At 43.0% G+C, this 19,584-nt stretch overlaps 1 protein-coding gene across 1 annotated transcript in view; it reads right to left on the bottom strand.

Moving 5' to 3' along the window:
- LOC126150305 (Down syndrome cell adhesion molecule-like protein Dscam2) overlaps positions 1–19,584 on the bottom strand; it is a 195,185-nt gene that overhangs the window by 45,099 nt on the left and 130,502 nt on the right. The window contains exon 10 of the mRNA XM_049915868.1: positions 4,111–4,209. Within this exon, the coding sequence (XP_049771825.1) occupies positions 4,111–4,209 (99 nt within the window). The remainder of the gene's footprint in view (positions 1–4,110; positions 4,210–19,584) is intronic.

Below are 19,584 nucleotides of genomic sequence, written 5' to 3'. Positions count from 1 at the left end.
CCAGTCCGGAATCCCTGAACCATTACACCAACAACCTGAAAACAGCTTTCCCATCCCGCAACTACCCTCCCGACCTGGTATAGAAGCAAATTACCAGAGCCACTTCCTCATCCTCTCAAACCCAGAACCTCCCACAGAAGAACTCCAAAAGTGCCCCACTTGTGACAGGATTCTTTCTGGGACTGGATCAGACTCTGAATGTGGCTCTCCAGCAGGGATACGACTTCCTCAAATCCTGCCCTGAATGAGATCCATCCTTCATGAAATCCTCCCCACTCCACCAAGAGTGTCTTTCCGCCGTCCACCTAACCTTCGTAACCTCTTGGTTCTTCCCTATGAAATCACCAAACCACCTTCCCTACCCTCTGGCTCCTACCCTTGTAACCGCCCCCGGTGTAAAACCTGTCCCATGCACCCTCCCACCACCACCTACTCCAGTGCTGTAACCCGAAAGGTGTACACGATCAAAGGCAGAGCCATGTGTGAAAGCACCCACGTGATATACCAACTGACCTGGCTACACTGTGAAGCTTTGTATGTGGGAATGACCAGCAACAAACTGTCCATTCACATGAATGGACACAGGCAGACAGTGTTTGTTGGTAATGAGGATCACCCTGTGGCTAAACATGCCTTGGTGCATGGCAAGCACATCTTGGCACAGTGTTACACCATCCGGGTTATCTGGATACTTCCCACTAACACCAACCTGTCAGAACTCAGGAGATGGGAACTTGCCCTTCAGTATATCCTCTGTTCCCATTACCCACTAGGCCTCAACCTCCGCTAATTTCAAGTTACCGGCACTCATACCTCACCTGTCATTCAACAACATCTTTGCCTCTGTACTTCTGCCTCGACTGACATCTCTGCCCAAACTCTTTTCCTTTACAAATGTCTGGTTGTGCCTGTGTACATGTGGATGGATATGTGTGTGTGTGCGAGTATATACCTGTCCATTTTTCCCCCTAAGGTAAGTCTTTCCGCTCCCGGGACTGGAATGACTCCTTATCCTCTCCCTTAAAACCCACATCCTTTCGTCTTTCCCTCTCCTTCCCTCTTTCCTGATGAAGCAACCGTTTGTTGCGAAACCTGAATTTTGTGTGTATGTTTGTGTGTCTATCGACCTGCCAGCACTTTTGTTTGGTAAGTCACATCATCTTTGTTTTTAGATATATTTTTCCCACGTGGAATGTTTCCCTCTATTTATATATATATATATATATATATATATATATATATATATATATATATATATATATATATAAATTATTATTATACCTAAAAACAAAGATGATGTGACTTACCAAATGAAAGTGCTGGCAGGTCGACAGACACACAAACGAACACAAACATACACACAAAATTCAAGCTTTCGCAACCAACGGTGGCTTCATCAGGAAAGAGGGAAGGAGGGAAGAAGAGGGAAAGAGGAAAGGATGTGGGTTTTAAGGGAGAGGGTAAGGAGTCGTTCCAATTCCGGGAGCGGAAAGACTTACCTTAGGGGGAAAAAAGGACAGGTATACACTCGCACACACACCCATATCCAACCGCACATACACAGACACAAGCAGACATTTGTAAAGGCAAAGAGTTTCGGCCGAACTCACAGTTCAGAGAATATGGCACAACAGAAGTTTGGAAATATTATAACATGCAGAAATCAGATTAATATTTCCACTGAATGTATTGTTTGCACTATTACACAGCACACAAATACATGAACTATCAATAATTTCCTTTTACCACATAATTAAATTTCTGTCTTTTCACAGTTACTGCCGCCACATGTGAACCAAGGAAAGAAATGCAATGTTACAGTGGACTATCGGTATATATGATATGCAGCTAACAACATCCCTGCCTTTAATTTAGTGAATCTCTGGCATTTTATAAGTATGGAATTAGACTGAGCTGACAAAAGTCATGGTATAGTGATACACCCATATGAAAATTGCAGTAGCAATGAATATGCAAAGTATAAATGGGCAGTGCATTGGCAGAGCTGTCATTTTCTCTCATGTGATTCATGTGAAAAGATGTGCAAGATGATTATGGCAGCATGACTAACTTTGAATATGGAATGGCAGTTGGAGCTAGATACATGGGACAATCCATTTCAGAAATCATTAGAGAATTCAGTATTGCAAGGCCCACAGTGTCAAGAGTATCCTGAGAACACCAAATTTAAGCCATCACCTCTTACCATGGACAACAGAGTGGCCAACGACCTCACTTGATGACTGAGGGCTGCAAAATCTGCGTAGAGTTGTCATTATTAACATACAACCAACCCTGCATGAAATAACTGCAAAAATCAATGTGGGATGTACGATAAATGTATCTGTTAGGACAGTGCAGCAAAATTTGGCATTAATGGACTGTGACAGCAGATGATCAATGTGAGTACCTTCGCTAATAGTATGAGTTTGCCTGAACTCCTGACCTATCGGCTGGACCCTATGCAACTGCTCAGATGAGTCACAATTTCATTTGGTATGGGCTGATGCTAGGGTTCAAGTGTAGTGCAGACAAGGTGAAGCCATGGACCCAAGTTGACAACAAGGCACTGTTTAAGCGGGTGGTGGCTCCATAATGGTGTGGACTCTGTTTACATGGAATGAACTGGGTCTTCTGGTCCAACTAAACTACCATCGACTGGAAATGGTTATGTTTGACTACTTGGAGACAATCTGCAGCCATTCATTGACTTTATGTTCTGAAACAATGGTGGAATTTCTATGGGTGACAATGCGCCATCTCACAAGCCTCAATTTTTTGAGATTGGATTGAAGAACATTTTGGACACTCCGAGCAAATGATTTGGTCAGTCAGATCAACCCAACATGAATCCCATTGAACATTTATGGGGCTGAATCAAGATATCAGTTTGTGCACAAAATCCTGCATAGGCAGCACTTTCGCAATGGCGGACAGCTGTAGAGGTAGCATGGCTCTATATTTCTGCTGGGAACTTTCAATGACTTATTAAGTCCATGCTATGTTGAGTTGCTGCACTATGCTGGACAAAAGGAGCCCTACATGTCATTGGCAGATATCCCATGACTTTTGTCACATCAGTGTATAAATCCTAACATACTAACATAAATTTTTTCTCACAGAGTCAATGTTCATCTATACACAGTGTGTATGTTTATTGTGGACCATCTCAGACATTAGATGATTGCCTCTCTCACAATGGCAATGCCTTATACTCCCTGCCTCTTTAACAGGACATTCCACCTTCTTTTTAAGAATCTATCCTGTAGGTCTGGAAGCTGTAACCCATCATTGAGATCATATTGTGATTGAGAGCTGTGTAATTAAAATGAAGATGAAACATCTGCCATGACTATAGTAAGTGTTCTTTATTCTGCAAGTTCTTACAACACATCTTTTAACTGTAACATCTTTACCAAAGTTGTATGCTTTGTAAAAAATTAGTGGTCTATGTTTTCACAAGTAAAGAGCAGTGTAGTACTTATCATAACTTATCCAATATGTAACATGTCTTTTTGTCTGCTTTAAGCTTCTTAGTGGTGTGTCATAGAAAAAATTATCATTGCAGAAACTAGTTATAAGTAATTGGATAGATAAACAATCTACTCACTAAGCAGCAGCAGGACAACACACATATTAGAAAACATTTTACTTATGCAGTAAGCAGCCAGTGGCTCCTTCTTCTAGCAGAAAGTGTGAAGGGGAAGGAAGAGGTGTGAATGGAAAGGAACAGGAGACAGCCAGTGGCTCCTTCTTCTAGCAGAAAGTGTGAAGGGGAAGGAAGAGGTGTGAATGGAAAGGAACAGGAGAGGTTCAGGAAAATGGGTAGAGTTTGGAAAAGTCCCCAGAACCCAGTGTCAGAGTTTCTTTCTGTTCACCCCTCTTTCTTCCCCTGCAGCCCTTCTGCTGGAAGAAGGAGCTACCAGCCCCAAAAGCTTGTTTAAGTGAAACCCTTTTTTATATGTGTGTTGTCCTGCTGCTACTTGGTAAGTGGATCTTTTTTATCTATTCAGTTACATTACATTGTCAAAAATTGACTATTTGCGTTGTTGTCATTATATGTACTGCTAGTTTAGACACATTTTAATAAATTTGTGTGATTATACTTACCTTGAATAACGTTATTAATTGCCAAAGAGATGTTCCACTGAAGCAGAATGCTTGAAATGCTTGCGGAAGTAACTTGTAGATCACTTGGTGTGGGAGGAACTGAGAAAAACACATCATGCTTACTGACAGCTTCCCATGTAAAGATCCTTACAACAAATATTAGAGATTGTAATTGTGAAGGAAGAATATATTATGGAAAGAGAGAAATTTGTATCTTTAGTTTGATTACAAACAGTTGATTCATTATTCACATAACTTGTACAATGTCTAACAATTCAGATTTTCTCATATTACACACACTTTGTCTGAAAGTTATTAGCTTGAGAGCAAATAACTGATTCTTTCTATTACAGCAAATACTTTGTGAGTCACCTCCTGACATGATGATTGCATTCACATTCTTTCAGAGAGTGGTTCTTTCCTGAGATTTCCTGTACCTTGTGGTTCCTTTTTCGTCAGATTATCACAAAGACCGACTATTAAATAAAGTCTCAAAAAAATAGTGATGAGTATGAATTACCATTTTTCTGGGGATTCAGGGAGTTTGAGAAAGCCTTAGACTCAAATTCAACAAAATCTGCAGTAACAGTTTTTGAGAAAAACAGGCACTGATTCAATCTACATTAGCACACTAAAAAATATAGATATGATTACTATCACTTGCAACAGACATTTATCAGAATAGTATTAAATTCAAAACTGAAAAAGGGATTGGACAAGGAGAGTCAATGTCACCAAAACCATTCTCAGTAACGCTACAGGAAGTTTTTGGTTCCCTGAACTGGGAAGTTGAAGATGCCAATTGTTTTAATTGAATATGCCTGAACCTTCATCTTGCTGAAGACTGCTCCTGCTGGGAAAACTTAATGGAAGGAATTGAAAAAACAAGTTTTAATGTAGACATGAAAATCAGTTATAACAATAGTAAAATAATTTATAACCAACATAGCAGAGGGCACAAATAGAATGCCCCAAGAGGCTGTAGTATTTACTTGCAATTGGGCACCACCTGTACAACTGTCAAAGTACAGCTGACTCTTTCAATACAAAAGCATTCATAGAAATGAAACATAATCTTCCAGTTAAAATTCAGCCTTCGTCAGATCCAAAATGACAATAATTTATATCATCATAGAAGGCTTACCTCTAAGCAACACAGATTTGCTGAAGCAGCTATGCTTCGAACAGAAATATGATGTCACATGTATCCAAGAAACACACAAAGCCAACTGTAAACTGTGCTCCAGGATCCTTAGTTTGTCTCTCATTGCTGAAAGGTCCCATCAACAGCGTGGGAGTTCAATGTTTGAACAACTGGATACTAAGATAATATTCACTGATGTCAGAGAAGGAAACAACTTAGAGAGTAACACTGGAGAACGTTATGATTGTGTATTTCGCCTTTATACAAACCTCCAGGTAACAAATTTGGTTTTGATGAGCTTGAGAACTTTCATATAGGAAAAATTAAGTTCTTAATTGAAGATTTCTGCAATCATAATATTGTATGGGGTTATAATGATGATAACAAAAACTGTGAAAATGTTCTCCACTAGGCAGGCACTTATCAGTTAACTGTTGCAGATACATGTGTGGCTGCAATCCTGACCTTTTTTTTTTTTGTTGCTGATAACACTGCTGAACAATGCGCAAAGCCCATATGGATGCACACCCATCCCAAATACCCAACATCAGGCAATAATATGTCCACGTATGTTGGCAATAAGACCACAGCTAGTACCACTCCATCTAAGGTTAACTTCTTAAAGGCTAATTGGGAGAAACTGAAAGTCATAGAAGATAATTGAAGTAGTCCCTACAACTGAGTCCATGATTACATTGTAGAAATTGCACAGAAAACACCCATGGATGACTATTTCTTGAATCAGCTATATATATGAACTTACCCCAAGCACAATGCAATAGCTTAAGATGTATCTTGAACCTTTCATGGAAACAACTGTAGCTGCAAACACCTTAACAACTTGATCACTAAAGTCAAAAGAGAGCAGTGGGTGGAACTTATTAAAGAACTAGAGATATCCAGAAGAAAGGGGGGGGGGGGGGGGGGGGGGGCGGAAGATATATAGAGACTGCTGAAGAGATTAAATAATAATCTGGCTAAGACATATGTATGAGCAACATTTCTGATGATCAGATAGCTATTATCATGCTTAAAATGGTAAATGAGAGTCATACACATAAGTCTCCAACTAAAATGAGGTCTCTGGAAGAGGAATTGAGTCACCTTCCTCAACCATTTGCCCAAGAAAAACTGGAGAGAGCAATACCAGTGCTAAAATTGGTAAAGCTGCTGGCTTACATTATATAATAGTCAAACAAATAAAACATTTTGGTTCAAAAACTAGCTCCTATGTTTATTCAACAATTGTCTCAATTATGCAAGTTTCATGTAGCTGCCTTTCTGAAACCAGGCAAGCAAGTTGAGAAACCAAGCAGTTACAGACTAATGGCTCTTCCATATCATACCTGCAAGACTTTTGAACAAATGAACCATAACAGACTCTTAGAAGCAGTTGAAACCCTCTTAAACCCACAGTAAGCTGGATTTAGACTGGGTAAGGACACTAAAGCACAAGTATTAAATCTAACCCAGCATACTGAAATGGCTTTGAGACAAGAAAGATCACTGGAATAACATTTATTGACCTAACAGCACCTTATGACACAATAAACCATTAAACACACCTACAAAAAATACATGGAATAACTAAAGCTTACCATTTTATGAAAATGATTCAAGATAATCACAGTCAGTGGAGGGTCAAATAGAAGAGATTACCATAGGGCAATGTGGTGTCACCGCCAGACACCACACTTGCTAGGTGGTAGCTTTAAATCAGCCGCGGTCCATTAGTACATGTCGGACCCGCGTGTCGCCACTGTCAGTACTTGCAGACCTAGCGCCACCATATGGCAGGTCTAGAAAGACGGACTAGCACTCGCCCCAGTTGTACGACGACTTTGCTAGCGACTACACTGACGAAGCCTTGCTCTCATTTGCCGAGAGACAGTTAGAATAGCCTTGAGCTAAGTCCATGGCTACGACCTAGCAAGGCGTCATTAGCCTTACAGTGATTGTAATTAACCGTATCTGGTGATAGTCTCATTTGTATCGTCAATAGCGATGTACCACAAGGATGAATTAAAGTTAAGTATTCAAGGAGCTGCATACTTTTCTTATAGCATTAATTAGGTATCCTGTTCCAGAACTCACGCCAGCCGGCGTGTGTATACGCATGCCTTTCGGCTACCTCAGAGTGGCGTGGCTGTTTTGCTACGCCACAACAGATTGGTGACGGGTCTTAAAAAAGACTTTCGCATTCGTATTGCTCTGATTTATTTTTGTCATGGCTTCGCCACAATCTCCAGATGTACTGTCCGAATTGTATCGCTTGCAGAATCAGTGGACGCAGGCGTTATTGGATGCCCTGGGACAGCTCGTCCAGGGTCAACGTGTGCTGCAAAATGATGCGGCCGCCGCCACTTCATCGCTACCGCAGCCACAACATGCAGTTGCACCGCAGTTTCGCCAGTTTGACCAAACCCACGAGACCTGGACTGAGTGGTCACGCCAGTTTGGATTCCATCTCGCCGCCTACAGAATTCAAGGTAACGAGCAGCAGCCTCACTTATTGTCTTGTGTCGGCGTGCAAACGTACCGTGTGATAGTGAAATTGTTTCCCCGACGCGACGTAGCAACTCTGTCATACGACGAAATTGTGTCGGCTTTAGATGCCTATTTCAAAGAAACAGTTAATGTAGTTGCAAAAAGGTATACGTTCTTTCGTACAAAACGTACGGCCGGTCACACTAATAGGGAGTGGGTTGCAACTTTGCGAGGCCTTACTAGGGATTGCGCATTTGAATGTGACTGTGGCCTTCCTTATTCAGATACAATGGTGCGTGATGCAATAGCACAGAACGTTTCTGATGTTCGCATAAGGGAACAGATTTTGAAACTAGTCAATCCCTCCCTTCAACAAGTGATAGACATATTGGATAGGCAAGACACACTTGACTTTGCTCAGGAATCCTTTGAAACTTCGCCAGCTGTGTGTCGCATTAACCGGCCCGCCGGGCACGCTGCAAGGAACTGTAAACAGCCTTCGCGCATGTCCGCACAAACATGTGCCCCGCGAAAGCGAGCAAATGCAGTGCTGAAATCATGCCCGCGGTGTGCAACTAGACATTCGCGTGAGAATTGCCCGTCACGCCAAGCTATTTGCTTTTTCTGTAATAAGAAAGGACATGTTCAACGTGTTTGCCAGAAAAAGCTTAGATCGGACACTACCAACCGTTCCAGGCCCTTTGCTTCACGCCGGAATCAAACCAAGGACACTCAGGCTCGGGAACCTTCGCCCATGGACATCCATGTAGTTAATGCCACTCCGCCCAGTGTTCCTCTCTCTAACAGTGACTGTGTTCGTCCCGCAAAAAGTGTGCGTCGACGTCGACGGCCATCCCGTCACGTCGCAAGTGATTCTGTCCCAGTGTCTGTTCAAGTTGCACAAAACAATCGCTCTTGTCATCAGCAGGACAATAAACTTTTTGTAGATTTGGACTTTGCCGGACAAGTGATACCGTTCCAGCTCGATACCGGAGCTGCAGTTTCATTGCTCAATTACGCCACGTACAAACAACTGGGCGCCCCGCCGTTGCGTGCCGCAAATGTTCAGCTCACTAGTTATTCAGGACAGCATATCCCTGTGTTAGGACAGTGCAGCCTTCTTGCAACATATAAGGGACAAACAAAACTTGTGTCATTTTACGTTCTTCGTTCTTCTGCTGCAGTGAACTTGTTTGGTTTAGATTTATTTCAATTGTTTAACTTGTCAATAGTGAATCAGGTCCTATCAGTGAACCAGACTGTGCCTTCAGCCAGTGTTTCTCGTCTATGTGAGGAATTTGCAGACATTTTTGCACCGGGCCTTGGTTGCGCTAAGAACTATGAAGCACATTTGGAACTCAAAGTCGACGCGCAACCGAAATTTTTCAGAGCGCGCAATGTTCCCCACGCATTGCGTGATGAGGTCGCAAGAACATTAAACGATTTAGAATCCCAAGGTGTCATTGAACGTGTGCAGGCTTCTCTCTGGGCCTCACCCTTAGTAATTTTGCAAAAACCTTCCGGAAAATTGAGACTTTGCGTGGACTTCAAGGCAACAGTGAATCCACAACTAGTGACTGCTACTTTTCCTTTGCCCCGCCCGGAAGATCTTTTTGACAAACTGTGCCCGGGAAAATATTTTTCAAAGTTGGACCTAGCAGATGCGTACTTGCAAATACTGGTGGACGAAGAATCCCAGCGCGTATTGGTAGTTAACACGCATCTTGGATTGTACAGATTCAAAAGACTGCCATTCGGGTGTGCATCCGCCCCTGCATTGTTTCAGCAATATTTACAAACTATTTGTGCGTCGGTCCCTACTGCAGCAAACTATCTGGACGATATAGTGATCTCAGGAAAGACAGAAGCAGAACATTTACAAAATCTCCGAACATTATTTCAGGTCTTGCGACAGAATGGTCTTCGCTTGAGGAAGGACAAATGTGTGTTTTTTGCTCATGACTTGCCATATCTGGGACATGTAATCAATGCTCAAGGCATACATCCGAGTCCAGAGCACCTCCGTGCCATACAGGACTTGCCTTCGCCGCAGAATTTGAAGCAGCTACAGAGTGTGTTGGGAAAAATAAATTACTACCATAACTTTATTCCGCATGCCTCTTCCATTTCAGCTCTGCTTCATCACTTACGCCGTACGGGTGTTCCGTTCGTCTGGTCGACGGAATGCGAACGCGCCTTTCGCCAATTGAAATCGGCGTTGCTTTCAAATACTTGCCTTACGCTATTCGATCCCCAGAAACCCCTTTTGTTGATGGTAGATGCATCGGATTTTGGGATCGGTGCTGTGCTTGCTCACAAAAATGGTTCGCATGATCGCCCTATAGCCTTTGCGTCCAAATTGCTCTCGTCAGCGCAAAGAAATTATTCCCAGATAGAGAAAGAAGCTTTGGCTCTCGTGTTTGGTGTTACAAAGTTTCACGATTTCTTGTATGGTTGTCACTTTACCATCATCACAGACCACAAACCTTTGACATCGCTTTTTCATCCGAACAAGCCTGTACCTCCACGTACAGCGCAGAAATTCATTGCTGGTCCCTTCTGGAATGCTCGATGGTTGGTTGTTGTCGATTCCTTCAGTAATTTTCCTTTTGTTGTCCGGATGTCTTCCACGACATCTTCTGCCACCGTCCGAGCGTTGTCTGCTATCTTTTGCATGGAAGGTCTTCCACAGACTATTGTTTCCGACAATGGCCCACAATTCATGTCCGCAGAATTTCAGTCATTCTGCAAGGCCAATGGTATTCAACATCTGACGTTCGCGCCGTTTTCGCCTCAGTCAAACGGTGCCGCTGAACGTTTGGTCCGGACTTTCAAGTCACAGATGTTGAAGTTGAAAGAGTCGCATTCTCGGGAGGGCGCGTTGTTGCTCTTTTTGTCTTCGTATCGCTCTCAGCCCCGCGATGGTCGCTTGCCGGCTGAGTTGCTTCACGGTCGTCCTCATCGCACCTTGATGTCTTTGCTGCATCCGCCGCATCAGGTTCCTGTGCAGCGGCAGACTCCTGCTTTTGCTCCTGGCGACGTTGTATTCTATCGCAACTATCGAGGTTCACGGCGTTGGCTCGCAGGGCGCATTCTTCGCTGCCTCGGCCGCGCGATGTATTTGGTTTTGGGGGCCTCTGGTGAGGTGCGTCGGCATCTCAATCAGCTGCGCCTCTGTCGTCACCTGGGTTCTGCCGCTCCCCGTCTGCTTTCAGCGACGGAGCCGTCCGATCAGCGCCCTGGGGACCCATCTACTGGCTCGCCTCATCCCCAGGTGTTACCGACGATGCCTTCCATTTTGACCCATGGCATCGCGCCGCCGCCGCCGCCGCTGCCGCCGCCGCCGCTGCCGCCGGCGCTGCCCGCAGAGGACGCTTCGCTGCAGCCGCCAACCGCCTCCCTGGGTCACGCGCCGCCGATCGCTTCCCGTGACCAGCTGTCCTTCGCTCCGGACCACATGGCGTCATCGCGCGTCGGCTACCCCGACGCAATGGAGGTCGACCCTTCGGCCCCTCCTGTCTCTTTCCGGGCGCATACGCCGCATGTTGACGTGCACCCTGGAGTAGGTTTCCAGGCGTTTCCTAGCTCCCCTCGGAACGAATGGCCGGGTGCGGGTGGCACAGCCTCGCCTGTTGTTAGGCTCCCCACCTCATCGCATGCGTCAACATGGGGCCCTCCCCACGGCGGGCGGATGCCTTATAACACGACCGTTCGCCGATTTGCGGGGGAGGAATGTGGTGTCACCGCCAGACACCACACTTGCTAGGTGGTAGCTTTAAATCAGCCGCGGTCCATTAGTACATGTCGGACCCGCGTGTCGCCACTGTCAGTACTTGCAGACCTAGCGCCACCACATGGCAGGTCTAGAAAGACGGACTAGCACTCGCCCCAGTTGTACGACGACTTTGCTAGCGACTACACTGACGAAGCCTTGCTCTCATTTGCCGAGAGACAGTTAGAATAGCCTTGAGCTAAGTCCATGGCTATGACCTAGCAAGGCGTCATTAGCCTTACAGTGACTGTAATTAACCGTATCTGGAGATAGTCTCATTTGTATCGTCAATAGCGATGTACCACAAGGATGAATTAAAGTTAAGTATTCAAGGAGCTGCATACTTTTCTTATAGCATTAATTAGGTATCCTGTTCCAGAACTCACGCCAGCCGGCGTGTGTATACGCGTGCCTTTCGGCTACCTCAGAGTGGCGTGGCTGTTTTGCTACGCCACAACAGGCAATGTCTTGGCTCATCTGTTATTTAATATTTATACCAATGATCAACCCCTGCATAATAACAAATGAGGGTTCGTCCATGCTGATAAGCTTGCCCTCTCTTCTCACAGCGAGACATTTAAATACTAGGGTAAGAATCTATTAAAGCCAAATCCAAGCAAAACATAAGTGTTCGTGTTGCATCTGAGTAACAGATGTCCTCAGAAATCTATGCGTGACTTGGAGATGAGTGCGGCTGGAACACAGTTTCTCACCCACATATCATGGGGTCACTACTGACCAGACATTGACCTTCAAACATCAGTGTCTTAATGAAACACAAAAATTATCTGCAAGAAACAATATACTGCATTAAATTGTGTGATAATCCTGTGGTGCAGCAGCAAAAACAGTTAAAATTACAGCTTCACCTTTGTGTCCCACAGAAGATGAATATGCGAGTCCTGTTAGGTACTTTTAAGATCTGCACTGGTGTGACACTGCTGCTACATTACACTTTTGGCATGGGGACTTCATTGGCCAATGATGGTTTGATAATAAACAGAGAATCAAACCTTGTGAGAGGAAACAACTCACCTTGTGAGTCAATCTATGGGAAGCAGAAAGTCTTAATCCTCGTAGAGATATGCAAGTGGTTAACTCAGCACACAACTGGCACCAGCAGCTGTTGACTGAGCTCTCAGCAACAACGCTTGGGATGATACAGAAGGTGCGTTCTGCAGTAGTTGAACTCTGTGTAACCACTACCCTGTTCGGCTTACTGACCCACACAGGTAAACACTTCCATCAGCGGGTCTGCCCATATGGTGCACAACATGCACCATCTACAATAAGTTTCTGCACTATTCCAAAGCACCATTCACATCACCTTATCTGGCTCCATTGGGGTGTCTGGTGGCAGGGATACTGCAGATACAATTCTGGCTATGTTAAACAAGAGGATATCACTCTCATTGAGTCATTTAGGCTTATTACTGGATGTCTGAATCCTACACATGGGATAAACTCTACCATTTAGCTAGAATTGTCACTCCACTTATCTGATTGAGGTAGCTGTATGCAGAGAAAGGTATACAATATCAGCCTTTGATAAACAGCCATCATACAGCAATCATCCTGCTCCTTAAAAACTGACATCCAGAAACAGTGTCATAAGGGCATCAGATAACACTGGCCAAAAGATGTGTTATCAATAATCTATGAAGAAGATGATGTCTCAACAACACTGGATAACTCCTTTGGAAATACAGCTGCTGGTTTTTCTGAAGAATGACCCTTGTGGAAAGCTGAATAAGTTCAGACAGGGTTTGCAAGGTCAAAAAACAGTTTCCAGAAATGGGGTTATTTCGTATCATCAACCCTTTGTACCTGAGGAGTTCAACAAACTATGGAGCACTTACAGCAATGTAGACAGCGTCCTACAAGAAGTGTCATTGTTGATTTGATGTCTGCAAGCTCGAAAGGCACAGTGATTGCCATACACTGGACTAAAGTTGCTTAGATAGTCATCATCACCTTTTCGTTTGATGTATTCTACAAAGTTAAAATTTGCAATACTTTATAAGAGATCATAACTGGAGTACAACAAACCATACCAGTAAAGACTATGTCCTGCAAGATGTACCATTGTATCAAATTTTAAATTAGCAATTAGTCTACAAGTGCTATTTCTACATCTATGGCCACATTCTGTGAAACACTGTAAAGTATATGGCACAGTGTATTTTCCACTGTAACAATTATTAAGGCTTCTCCCTAAAAAGCATGGGAAGAATGACTGTTTAAATTCCTCTGAGGGCACTGTAATTAACCTAGTCTTGTCCTCATAAACCCTACAGGAATGATACATAGGGGGTAAAAGTATACTCATGGAGCCATCATTTAAGCTTCTTGAAACTTTGGAATTAGGCTTTCGCAGGATACTTTGCCTCTCTCTTTAAGTCTCAACCAATTTAGTTCCTTCAGCATCTTTGTGACACTCTCCTATCGGTTAAAGAAACCTGTGACCATTCGTGTTGCCCTTCTCTGTATAAATTCGATATCCCCTTTACTCCTATTTGCTACCATCCTCCTGGGTGATTTGTAGGTCTTCTCCTTTTCAGACTCACTACATTTTTCTAGCACTGTGCCAATACACCAATGCGATCATTTCATTTCACATCTCTACAAAGTGTCGTATTCGTATTTGTATGTATCTTGTATGTTGAAGTTTGATGCTTTAGATATGAATAAATAAATGCCTACATATCAAAACTGAACTGTAGTGATTATAACATTTTAGGCAAGGTACTGATCATTACAATATGGTGTCTGGTCAGCTGTCCCCCAACGTGAATCACGTTGTTTATCAACATTTTCCATGATCAGTTGGCAGCATATAAAAATAATATTTTGAATACTCTCATTGCCTATACTTGCACAATATCATAATATTTGACTTATGTTCTTACTGTTAGCAAAGAAAAGAAATGTTTTTAGCAAACTATTATTAAGACCAAGTTTACCGTACGCAAATATTCAAAACTAATATACTGCAAAGCAATTTAAATTTGAACAGTATCCAATATACTTTGATAATGGCCACAACTTCCTAATGAAACCTAAAAAGACACATTAGATTTTCAGGATATTAATGAAATGTAATGTAATTTAATGAAATAAATAAATTATGAATTTGCTTATTTACAAAAAGCAACTACTCTCTTTGAATTTATAGCTCATCAAGAAGTTTAGGAGACAGAATATGCAGAATGCATTTTATATCTTGTCAAACTTGCTGGATTATGTTGTTTTTGAAATTTGAAATACTAGATTGTGTAATTGTATTATTCAGAATTTGTAAAACCGTTCACATGACAATTCTGTTGTGATTTTTAAACTGTTAATATAATACCAACACTTAATAGATCATGTTTAGACAAAAACAAACTTTAAAATGTGAATTTAAGATGTACGGGGTGACTAAACAATTTCTTTTTGGAGGCAATGCAGACCAGAATCAAACAAAACTGCCATGAGCACTGAAGAAAATATCACACTGATGCACCTGGTTGAAGTTACCGTTTGTTAAAACACAGTGTTCTGCTGCATCAAGAAGTCCATAACTGCCTGCTGCACATCCTAGTCCAACAGGAATCAACAACCCTTAAAGGCCTTTCTTAAGGGACCAAAGGGGCTGTAATTACACGGGGAGAGATCAGACCTATAGGACGGGTGCCTGAGCGCCTCCCACTCGAGTAAATGATGATGCTGGCCTCCCAGATCGACCTGCATCTTGTGTCAAATCACAACCAGCACAGAATTTAGCACACTATTCCCCAATGGTGGTTTATGAAAGACATGCTGTCCAGCAGTGTTTTTCTCTTGCCAGCCAAGGGAAGAATAACAGCACACTGGTCATGTCTGGACACACATGGTAATAATGTTGCCATTGTCAAAATTTCTGCATTTACTGCATGCACATCAAAAAGACATAAATCCCACACTAATCTCTTGCCTACATGTTGGAGCTTAGATACCCCCAACAAAGTCATGCTGTGTTCCACGTATGCTGCAGAAAAGCCCTCAGATGGAAACTTTTTGGTCACCCCTTATAATTAATGGTCATTACATAAATACAGAACAAGTATATGAAAATCATCAGCATCAGTTCTATTTTTATCATAAACACCGTTTTCTATTTGTTTTCTGCGTAAGTAGACGAAAATGTAATTACTCATTTGATCTTTGGAGTAAGTCCACCATATTGGAAGCTTTTTTTACTAAGTGAGAGGTGGTTTCTTGATGTTAACAGAAGCACATGAGCTTCTGTAGATCCTGTCTATGTCAAAGAATTGTGCATGTGGGGTGTCTGTTGTGAAAGGCATTGATACATTGAGTCAAACTGAGTATGCTTGTAAAATTAAATATAAATCATTAAATAATTATATGGCCATTGTTATTATTTTTAATATCGTAAGAACCCCATACAACAGAGCTGAACAAAACAGAATATGATCCTGGAGCAATGAACTATCCAGTTTCGACATCTACAAGAGCACTGTTACTCAAGATAAGTAAATCGTATTAAAATCACTTGGTTTTCTCTGCAAATCTGGATTCTGTTGTGCTAACCTCACATGTAGTATGACAGCTCTTGAGATTTTTGAACGCCATTTCAAGATTAACAATGAACATGTAGGATGACTTGATGATTTCTATTATTTAGGGCAGTTGGAGCCCATGACAGGATGGTCAACAAAAGAAATAAATAGACCACTAACATTTGGTAAACTGAACTGAGTTTGAAAAACTAAGCTTACAATGTTCCTGGAAAAGAAAGTAATTGGAACACCAAGAAAGATTCATATGACTGCACTTAACTACATATGACATAATGTACATGATAGTACACAGCCCTGTACATGACATCTGACTGCAGGTTTAGTGTGGAGTGAAGCTACCAGCCACTTCAATCAAATGTTGTTGATGTAGTGATCTTAAATTAGAAAGACCTGGGGTATAACAATCTACACAATTTGTATGCAAGTCCACAAATCTTCAACAGTGTTTTCTTGAGGATTGTAAGGAAATAGGTTGATGATCAGTCATATCCCACATGTTTAAGGAGCAATATGTCCACTGTATGAGCTCTGTTCAAAAAATTCTGTAACTTCAAAAAACTCTGGAGCATTCATAATTTCGCACCAATGGTGTGTTGGAGCAAAATGCTGTTGGCATCCCTGCACATACCTATGTTTAATGTGTAACTACCGGAAGTTTCACTGTTGTATCTCTGTTAGTTATCGTTCAGGGTTTTAATGAGTAGAATGTTGTGTCACATAATTTGTGAGTTTCAAGATGGCAGAATTAGAGGAGCAATGCATCTGCATTAAATTTTGCATGAAACTTATGAAAGCCTTTACTGAGACACACAATGTGCTGTAGGAAACCTATGGGTGTTTAATCCATACATGATATTATGAATGGTTCACATGGTTTAAAAATGGCCAGATGAAAGTCCCTTGTTCAGGACACCCTTCAACAGGTACTGATGACACTCATGTTACCGCAAAATTTTCCCCATGGCTCATGAAACAAGGCTAGAAAGACCTTCGCCCTGCAATCTGTGAAGAGCTTTCATATCATGCACATAAGAACAAGATGTTCCTTAAGAAAACCAGAACTCAAGTTGAAAACCCCACTGAAAGGATGAAGATTTGCAATGATGGATGAGATAAAAGAAAATTCGAGGACGGTGCTTCATGTGATCCACCAAGAGGCATACAAAAACTGCTTCCAGAAGTGGAAATGGTGTTGAGAGCAGTGTATCAACTATGGCGGCGAGCATTTCGAAGGGGACAATGTATAATAATTGAAAGCTAAGTGTAGAAAAAATTTTTGTACGAAGTTCCAGAATTTTTTGAACAGACCTCGAATGTGGGAATGGGAGAAAAAAAGACTTAGCATCTTGGAGTAACATTTTACAGAAGTTTCTTACTAAACTTATTCTGGCAAAATGTCAACATCCTACAGGAACCCATGTTTTAAAGATTCTGGACTGTGCCCTTCACCCCTAATGGAGCATCAGAGTATTGGGCAGGTAAATTGTGTACCTTTATCTCAAGCAGCAGAATTGCATTATTAGCTACTCCAAGTACGTATTATAATTTGTTGGTACTCCAAGATCTTCACTACACTCCTGGAAATTGAAATAAGAACACCATGAATTCATTGTCCCAGGAAGGGGAAACTTTATTGACACATTCCTGGGGTCAGATACATCACATGATCACACTGACAGAACCACAGGCACATAGACACAGGCAACAGAGCATGCACAATGTCGGCACTAGTACAGTGTATATCCACCTTTCGCAGCAATGCAGGCTGCTATTCTCCCATGGAGACGATCGTAGAGATGCTGGATGTAGTCCTGTGGAACGGCTTGCCATGCCATTTCCACCTGCCGCCTCAGTTGGACCAGCGTTCGTGCTGGACGTGCAGACCACGTGAGACGACGCTTCATCCAGTCCCAAACATGCTCAATGGGGGACAGATCCGGAGATCTTGCTGGCCAGGGTAGTTGACTTACACCTTCTAGAGCACGTTGGGTGGCACGGGATACATGCGGACGTGCATTGTCCTGTTAAAACAGCAAGTTCCCTTGCCGGTCTAGGAATGGTAGAACTATGGGTTCGATGACGGTTTGGATGTACCGTGCACTATTCAGTGTCTCCTCGACGATCACCAGTGGTGTACGGCCACACCATGATGCCGGGTGTTGGCCCTGTGTGCCTCGGTCGTATGCAGTCCTGATTGTGGCGCTCACCTGCATGGCGCCAAACACGCATACGACCATCATTGGCACCAAGGCAGAAGCGACTCTCATCGCTGAAGACGACACGTCTCCATTCGTCCCTCCATTCACACCTGTCGCGACACCACTGGAGGCGGGCTGCACGATGTTGGGGCATGAGCGGAAGACGGCCTAACGGTGTGCGGGACCGTAGCCCAGCTTCATGGAGACGGTTGCGAATGGTCCTCGCCGATACCCCAGGAGCAACAGTGTCCCTAATTTGCTGGGAAGTGGCGGTGCGGTCCCCTACGGCACTGCGTAGGATCCTACGGTCTTGGCGTGCATCTGTGCGTCGCTGCGGTCCGGTCCCAGGTCGACGGGCACGTGCACTTTCCGCCGACCACTGGCGACAACATCGATGTACTGTGGAGACCTCACGCCCCACGTGTTGAGCAATTCGGCTGTACGTCCACCCGGCCTCCCGCATGCCCACTATACGCCCTCGCTCAAAGTCCGTCAACTGCACATACGGTTCACGTCCACGCTGTCGCGGCATGCTACCAGTGTTAAAGACTGCGATGGAGCTCCGTATGCCACGGCAAACTGGCTGACACTGACGGCGGCGGTGCACAAATGCTGCGCAGTTAGCGCCATTCGACGGCCAACACCGCGGTTCCTGGTGTGTCTGCTGTGCCGTGCGTGTGATCATTGCTTGTACAGCCCTCTCGCAGTGTCCGGAGCAAGTATGGTGGATCTGACACACCGGTGTCAATGTGTTCTTTTTTCCATTTCCAGGAGTGTATTTTGAGGATTATAAAGAGACACTACAGTGTTCATCAATGGCATGCTAATGTAGAAGGTGACACAAATCGAGCTAAGTATAAATCTGTGCACTTCACACATTTCTTTACATATTTATTTCTATATACATGCCAACTTCAACATTTTTCTTTATGTGAGGCTACATGTGCAAGACGGTTTCTAGAATTTATCAAATCTGGGAAAAACTTCTACTGTTTGTGTATTTTCTCATAATCCATCACTGATTGTTTCAAGGCCTGTATGTATCATGATATATTGTGTGTCTTTGAACATTTGTTGAAGCTGCACAAAATTTCCTATTACATTGTCCATTGTAAACTATATTTGTTTTTCTTATAAACTTTTGGCAACAGTATCCTTGTTAAGAAAATAGTTTCCTCCACATTTCATTGTGTTGTTATGTGATACAAGGTACATTTTTGAAAATTTTCAGACACAAGTGTTGTGTTTAACATATTTCATGGCATATTGAGAGCTACAGTTTTGTATTCAGAAAATTTTGTCAGCAATACA

The sequence above is a fragment of the Schistocerca cancellata genome, chromosome 2, assembly GCF_023864275.1.
Source record: "Schistocerca cancellata isolate TAMUIC-IGC-003103 chromosome 2, iqSchCanc2.1, whole genome shotgun sequence".
Lineage (NCBI taxonomy): Eukaryota > Metazoa > Arthropoda > Insecta > Orthoptera > Acrididae > Schistocerca > Schistocerca cancellata.
The sequence above is the reverse complement of the archived record's forward strand: the minus strand, read 5'-3'. Positions and strand labels throughout refer to the sequence as shown.